The 8,599-nt window shown below is 39.1% G+C and overlaps 1 protein-coding gene across 1 annotated transcript in view; it reads right to left on the minus strand.

Annotated features, from left to right (window-relative positions):
• Clpx (caseinolytic mitochondrial matrix peptidase chaperone subunit) overlaps nt 1–8,599 on the minus strand; it is a 41,496-nt gene that overhangs the window by 21,885 nt on the left and 11,012 nt on the right. Inside the window, exons 3-4 of the mRNA XM_005347764.3 lie at nt 6,444–6,561; nt 358–512 (exon numbers count right to left, since the gene is read on the minus strand). Coding sequence (XP_005347821.1) covers nt 358–512; nt 6,444–6,561 — 273 coding nt within the window. The remainder of the gene's footprint in view (nt 1–357; nt 513–6,443; nt 6,562–8,599) is intronic.

Raw genomic sequence — 8,599 nt, forward strand, 5'->3', positions numbered from 1 at the left:
GGTGCCCTCTTCTGGCCTGCAGGCATACACACAGAATATTGTATACATAATAAATAAATATAAAAAAAATTAATAAACTCATAGAGCTAGGCACAGTATATATGGCCATAATACTAGCACTTTAAGGTGAAGGCTACCAGATCAGAAGCTCATCTTCAACTACATAGGGAGTTCAAGGTTAACCTGGGCTACATGGAATGTGGGTCTCAAAACAAAAACAACCAAAAAAGGTAAAAAAAAAATAAACCTTATAAACTTATTTAGATAGTGTTGGGATTTAACATAAACAGAAGAGTGAAGCAATAGAATATCTTCAGGATAAAGACATTGTCTCTAAGATTGGGAAAAGCTGTCTACCTTTTTGGGCGGCGGAGGTGGCTTCTGCTGGAATGCCAACTTCACGGCCTCAGCTGCCGACTCTGGTTCTTTAACTATGCTTTTCTTTGAGTCTGCTTCTGACAGCACAACGAAAAAGTGATGACATTTTTCACACTTGACGAACCGGGTGGAAGCTGAAAATGGAAGGTCAAGAGAGAAAATACAGTTCATCTTAAAATCTTGCTGAATGTGTGGCTCCGTGAACACAGTCTTGGCTGGTTGGCATTTTGTCCAACGGGTGTGGCAGCATGTGGCTGCAATCTCAGCACAAGAAGTTGAGCAGGACCGAAAATTCAAGGTCGTACTGAGCACACAGCCAAAGTCTAGCTTAAGCTAGAAAGTAAGGCCCTTACCAAAACAAAATCAACAACAAAACTAGGTAAGCAAGATGGTTAATAGGTTAAGTTTGCACTTTTAAATGCAAAACAAAAGCAGATAAAAGGATTAAATTTAAAAGTCTAAAACATCAGTATGGTCTTCAATCCCAGTCCCAGGAAACTCTAAAAGCAGTATGAAACATCCTATATAAACAAAGAAAATAATATAGAACTGGTATTTCTGGGTAGTATATGACTATGGACTGTTTGTTTCTACTAGGTAGAAATATAGGAAAGATATTAAAAGAAAACAAAAGAAAAAATTGGTGGGAACCTCTCTCCTTTCAAAAAAATTTATAAATAACTACACATAGATTACCAGAAAAAAATAGCACCTAAACCTCCACAAAATAAATTTAAAAATGTTTAATTCTACATCTTAAAAATAAATTCCAGCGGTGGTGGCACTTGTCTTTAATCCCAGCACTCGGAAGGCAGATCTCTGAATTTGAGACCAGTCTGGTCCACAGAGTGAGTTCCAGGGATATACAAAGAAACGCTATCTCAAAAAAGCCAAAAGCAAATAAATAAATCCCAGTTAATTTGTGTATGTGCGCATGCAACACGTGCGTGTGTGCACCGTGCACACCCATGTGCACATACAGGCATGCATAGAGACGGGGGCGGGGGGAGCAGAAGAGGGTGTCAGACCCTCTGGTGCTAGAGTTCCAGGTGGTTATAAGTCACTGAATGTAGGAGCAGGAATCTGAACTTGGATCTTCTGGAAGTGTAGCAAACTTTCTTAACCATTTGTGTTTCCATTCTGAAACACAAAGCCAATTAGGAATACAAGCTGGGGGAAAGTAGAAGCAGGTTAACCCAAACTAAAGATGCATGAAAAACTTACAGAAGCCCACTACTTTGTAAGCTCATTTTTAAAATGTAATTTTGGAGCTAGAGAACGGCTCAGTGACTAAGAATGCTTACTGCTTTTCCAAATGGCCCAAGTCCATCCCTAGTAGCCACATGGCAGTTCAGCAGTCTATGACACCATTTTCAGGGGATCTAACTCTCTTCGGGTTTCTTGGGCTCCTGTGCACAAGTGTTACATATAAGCCCAAAATACATACATAAATTTTTAACTTAATCTTAAATATAAATTTTAAAAGTGTAAACACAGATACCCTGCATGGGTGAACAATGAAAATTCTAATGCTAAGGGCTGGAGAGATGGCTCAGTGGTTAAGAGCATTGTGTGCTCTTCCAAAGGTCCTGAGTTCAATTCCCAGCAACCACATGGTGGCTCACAACCATCTGTAATGAGGTCTGGTGCCGTCTTCTGGTGTGCGGGCATATACACAGAATATTGTATCCATAATGAATAAATAAATATTTAAAAAAAAAAGAAAATTCTAATGCTAGGTGGGGGATATCTCCTTTATGAGTCAGTCAGGGAGAGCCCAGATCTCCCCGCAAAACAAACCAGGCCACTGCCATTACTCTTGGTTAATCACTAAAACTAGAGGGTACAACCATAATGCCAAGAACATAACACTTGATTACGGGACATAGAGAAATCAAGCTGGAACTGACCTGAAAACTTCCTCTGTACTAGTTGGCTTTCACAGTACCAGAAGGTGCTATGCAGGCCACTGGGGCATTACCTTGTGGAAAACCTGCATGCTAGAAAACTGACATCTCAGTAAGTTGTACCCACTAGCACAGCAGTGGCTCAAAGGTAATGGTAATAACTAACATCTTCTGACTTGGATTTGAAGCCTGTTCCAGAGGAAGGAACTCATGCCTGGCCAAAAAACCCATGACTTCAGAAGTCAAAGGTCCTAGGCGGGGAAATTTGCTACTTTTGTTTTGATAAAAGGCCATGATGTCAAACAAGATTCTTAACATTTGTTTATACACAGATTACTGTTTTCCTAATCTTCACCAGGGAAGCTCTTCCTTATGGTGGTCAGCAGTTAATGCCAAGTCTGATAAATTGATCAAAGTGCTACAAGTAAATGACTATTAAGTGTTCAACCATAAATGAGACACCTATATCAATCCCCTTTGACCACCCAAACAAGGAGTGGGGAAGGGATGGAAGGAATGTTAAGAGCTAGAGGATGGGGAACTGTGTTGTGAAATATGGTCTTTTTTTTTTTTTTTGGTTTTTGGAGACAGGGTTTCTCTGTAGCTTTGGAGCCTGTCCTGGAACTAGCTCTTGTAGCCCAGGCTGGCCTCAAACTCACAGAGATCCGCCTGCCTCTGGCAGCCTGGTCTACAAGAGATAGTTTCAGGACAGCCACAGAAAAACTGTCTCAAAAAAAAGAAATATATGGAAAAATTTTTAATTAAGGGGAAAAAGATAGTCTAGGAGCTGGAGAGATGGCTCAGTGGTCAAGGGAATGTACTAATCTTAGAGAGAACCAGAGCTTGTTCACAGTACCCACCTCAGCAGGGTAACAATCACTTGTAACTCTAGCTCCAGGGGAATCCAATGCCTCTGACCTCTGTGGGTACTTGTACTCATGCAAATAGTCACACAGAGATACACATCATCATCTAAATAAATTTTTATTGATTGATTTTTTTAAAAAAGATGGCTCAATGTATTGCCTGTTCTTCTAGTGGACACAGGTTCAATTTCCCAGCACCCCCATGTTTGTTCACAACTATCTGTAGCTCCTTAGTTCTAGGGGAACCAACACCATCTTCGGGCCTCTGTGGAGACTGCACATGTGTAATGTACAGACATACATGCAGGCAAAATATCCATACAAATAAAATAATTTTTTTTTTTTTTGGTTTTTCGAGACAGGGTTTCTCTGTGGCTTTGGAGCCTGTCCTGGAACTAGCTCTGTAGACCAGGCTGGTCTCGAACTCACAGAGATCCACCTGTCTCTGCCTCCCGAGTGCTGGGATTAAAGGCGTGCGCCACCATCGCCCGGCTTCAAATAAAATAATTTTTAAAAACTACTCTCAAAAATGATTCCTTAAAAAACAAAACAAACCTTTAAAAAAGATATTCTATTAAAACAACAACAAACCTTTGTTTTGTTCTAGGAACAAACTAAGAAAGGATTGACTCCATACTTTGTATTTACCAACACCTATAAATGTTTAAAGAAATATCAAAGTCATCAAATCCACAATTAACACAAGTTCAAATATGTAATCACCATTTCCCATTAAAGAGAAAAGAGTGCGCATATTTTACAATGAGGCGCAGGTTCACTGTTACTGATCGTAAAGAGGGCAAGGACTAAAGGGCAGAGAAGCGTCTCATCCAGTTCAGGCTGTGTGACAGGAAAATCTGGCTTGAAAACAGAAGACCAAAATACTTCTCTGTGGAAATTAGGTCAAAGGGAAAGAGATTAGACACCAACATATCTCCTTGGTGCTTGATATTGAAAGGCTGCTTAAATTTAATCTGAGGGTCGCGCAGTGGTGGCACACACCTTTAATCTAAGGACCAGGGAGGCAGAAGCAAGCAGATCTCTGTCAATTCCAGGCAAGCCTGGTCTAGAGTGAGTTCCAGGGCAGGCAGGGCTACAATTTTACTTATTAAAATACTATGGAGGTGACATGAATTATAAGGCATAATTTTTAACTCTTAGAAATACCCTTAAAAGTGGATCACACATCCCCATGTTCTGAAAGCCTAAGCAGAGCACGGGGGGATGAGGGAAGTAGACCATTGATGTGACTCAGAGTTGGTAAAAGTACATGCTGTCAAGATTGATGACCTGAGTTTGATCCCTGGGACCCACATAAAGGTGAAAAGAGAAAACCAACCCCTTCAAACTTAATCTCTCTTCTGTGTGTGACCACACACGTGCACACACAACAAACAAATAAATGAATGTAATGAAAAAAAATTTAAGGAAGTGGGAAGGGAGAAAGACTACTGGCATTCTCTTCTTCTGTTTCTGGTGGGCCATAAAATGAATTGTTCTTTTCACATGTTCCCATTTCCATAGTATTCTTGTCTAAGTACACTGAGCCAAGTAACAAGGACTGAATGTTCTGAAACCATGAGCCAAAAGAAACCCTTCCTCTTTTTAAGTTGTTCTGTTAGTACTTTGTCACAGAAACAAGATCTGACATGGATACAGAGTACAGTAGCTGCAACAGAGACCACATGGTCCACAAGCCCTGAAATATTTACCGTTTGTAGTTTTCCTGTAAATGTTTGTTTACTGGGCTATGTTTGTTTGTTTGGTTGGTTTTTTGTTTGTTTTCAAGACAGGGTTCTCTGTAGCTTTGGAGCCTGTCCTGGAACTAGCTCTTGTAGACCAGGCTGGCCTCGAACTCACAGAGATCCGCCTGCCTCTGTCTCCCAAGCCTAGGATTAAAGTCGTGCGCCACTACCGCCCTGCACTATACTATGTTTAAAAGAAACTCTGAAGCAAGCATCTGGACATGGGTCTAGTACAGAGCCCTTTAACAACAGAAACAATCTCATTTAAAAATGAAGTCTTCAGATAGTCATTCATCTAACCAAAGAACACCCACAAATGGCCAAAAACCTAGGAAGATACTAGACACTATAGGTCATTAGTAAAATGCAAATTAGAATCATACAATGAGTCATAAGGGCAGTGATCTGACAAAGCAAAGGACAGCAATTCTCAGACTCTGGAATTTTATTGTATCATGTCAAATTAGTCTAGGAAACTTCATTATTCAGTTCTATATCTTCCACTTTAGATTCTGATCCAAATTAAATTTCATTCAGATTGATTCTCTTTTTACTAGTTAAAGCCATGAAGAATAGCTTTTATATACAAACTGCGCAACAGGGCTACTTAATAAATATTTATTAGAAATAGGGTGTGGTAGCACACACCTTAAATCCCAGCATCAGGAGGAAGAGGCAGGTTAACCTCGAGTTTGAGGCCAGCTTGGTCTATAGAGTGAGTTCTAGGACAATCAGAGCTACGTAGAGACTATCTCAAACATAAAAGACTTCCCAAAACTATAAAAATATGCCATGTGTAGTACTTTCACATGGTACTGAATTAATATTAAATATGAAAATTCAACGAAAGTATTGATATTAGAGTTAAAATGTACAATGAGGCATGATTATAATCCTATAGTTAGTAGGATGAAATAGTGTTCAAGTGGTTACAGAGCAAGATGGTCTCAAAACACAGGGAAGAAGGAAAGGAGACAGACAGAAGGAAAGGGAAGGAAGAGGAAAAAAGAATGAAGGAAGGGGAAAGAAAAACAAGGGAAGAAACCTTTGACAGTGACACATAGGACACACACTGAAATATGAGGCAATGAGTCATGTGATATAATGCACATTGCTCTTATAGTTCAGGGCACTATCAGCAGGATGACTGATTTCTTCTTTTAGTGTCTGAATCATTCGTAATCAAACATTTCCTAAAATTGAGGTGTTATCTGTTCTGGTACATCAGTACCCACAGAAGATAATTAGTACGTATTTGAAGAATGTAACAATATAGTATAAATAAGTTTTGGTTTTCCTAAAACCCAGTGGATATACACAAAAAAACTCACAAAACTAAAATTTGAAATAAACACTTTGAAGCAAATTAAGCAAGCAAATACTTTATCTCTTATGGTACAAAGTCCTAACTATTCTAGGGATTTCTAGTGTTTTAGTACATTTACTGAATCACTAAAGCTCACAGCAAAAATAATTCTGGTTTCTAATTCCTATACATCCAATAATTTACAGAAAAAGGGGAAAGAAAACTCACAAAGTTTACTTACACACAAAGGTCTCCACATGGGTGCACAAGTCGCCACATTTAGGACAGCGAAGCTGGTTTCCTCCTTTCCCAGAATTCCCAGAACCTGATTTCTTACTGCTTCCTTCACTCACTGATTTCTAATGTTCACAAAATAGAAAGACAGTCAATCTTGGTTTCAAGACACCATTTTATATGTAGTTTAACTAGAAACAATAATTTGCATTAATCTTTTTATTTTAATTTTTAATTTTGGTTTTTCGAGACAGGATTCTCTGTAGCTTTGGAGCCTGTCCCGGAACTAGCTCTTGTAGACCAGGCTGGCCTCGAACTCACAGAGATCCGCCTGCCTCTGCCTCCCAAATGCTGAGATTAAAGACATCCACCACCACTGCCCAGCTGCATTAATCTTATAATTTCCAGGCTGGAATTATTAGTAGTTTGCATCTACTGCCACTGGTGTCAGTAAGATCTACCATAAAAATCTAGTAAGTTCCAGTTTAGCACATGTATTTATCTAAAAGCCATTTTGAAAATATATAATCTATATTAACACGAATATTAAATGCCTTTCTTTCAAGAATTCTAAGTATGCTGGGCAGTGGTGGTACACACCTTTTATCCCCGTAGAAGGCAAAAGCAGAAGGATCTTTTTGAGTTTGAGGCCAGCCTGGTCTACAAGAGCTAGTTCCAAGACAGGCTCCAAAGCTACAGAGAAACCCTGTCTCGAAAAACCTTAAAAAAAAAAAAAAAAAAAAAAACCTCTAAGTACAAGGAAAGGAATGTTACTCTATGTAAAGTAATCCTTTGATGAAATTGAGAACTATTATCATAACAGGAAGAAACTTTCAACATTCTGTTTTAGTTCTGTAGCTCAGGCTGGCCTCAAGTATAATGGAAATTCTCTTGCTCTAACCTATCACACTGAGATTATAGGCATGAGCCACCAGCCTGGCTTATTCTGATGAATAAATTTTTCATCTCATTTTAAAAAGCCATCATTTTACCTACTCCAAAGTCATCACTACAACAAAACCTTTTATAAACTATTATAAATAACTTTTTAAAACCTCATTTCAAATGGGAAAATTTTACCAACTAGGCAGTTATTGCCAGGATTATGTATAGAAATGAAAATGTTCTAGGACTTAGTTTATATATATGTATGTATACACACACACAAAATAGTTCTGGTATGTTAAATTCACACACTGAAAAACAGTAACATGACCTCAATAAATCACTAATCATCCACTTATTAGTTTCAGTACAGCTGGACAGCAAATAGAGAAGTCTAAGATTTTTAGATAGAGGACAAACTGAGGTCTTTTTTTTTTAATCTTTAATTTTTTTTTTAAATTTATCTTTATTTTATGTGCATTGGCGTTTTGCATGTGTATTTGTGCGAGGGAGTCAGATCCCTTGGACAGTTATGAGCTGCCATGTGGGTGCTGGGAATTGAACCTGGGTCCTCTGGAAGAGCAGTCAGTGCTCCCAACCACTGATCCATCTCTCCAGCCCCTTAATCTTTAATTTTTATGTGTATGTTTTTTTTGTCTGCACATGTCACACAACATGTATGTAGTGCCTGTGGAGACCAGAAGAGGGCATCAGATCCCCTGGAACTAAAGTTATTCAGTTGTGAGCTGCCATGTAGGTACTAGGAATTAAAGCTCAATCCTCTGGGAAAGTAGCCACCTCTTAACCACTTATCCACTAACCCATCTCTCCATAAAGCCCATAAAGTGATGTTTATACCAGCATAAGTTAGAGTTGTGTATGAAAGCAGGAAATGTCTAATCCCCACTCAGCCCTACAAGTGGTTATTTAATGACACTTTACTCTTGGGGATGTTAGCACTTTACTTACCGCTTACTAAGTATAATGATTATACAAGTATTGTACGGTACAAATTAAGCACTGAATAAGCTGGGCATGGGGGCACCCAGGAAGCTGAAATGAGAGGATTCCATAGCAAGATGCAGGACAGCCTAAGTCACACAGACATTGCCTTAAAAAGCCACAACAAACAAATAAAATACAAAATAAGATCAAGTTAAACTTTTATGCAAGCCAGGCGATGGTGGCGCATGCCTTTAATCCCAGCACTCGGGAGGCAGAGGCAGGCGGATCTCTGTGAGTTCGAGACCAGCCTGGTCTACAGAGCTAGTTCCAGGA

The sequence above is a fragment of the Microtus ochrogaster genome, chromosome 5, assembly GCF_000317375.1.
Source record: "Microtus ochrogaster isolate Prairie Vole_2 chromosome 5, MicOch1.0, whole genome shotgun sequence".
Taxonomy (NCBI): Eukaryota; Metazoa; Chordata; class Mammalia; order Rodentia; family Cricetidae; genus Microtus; species Microtus ochrogaster.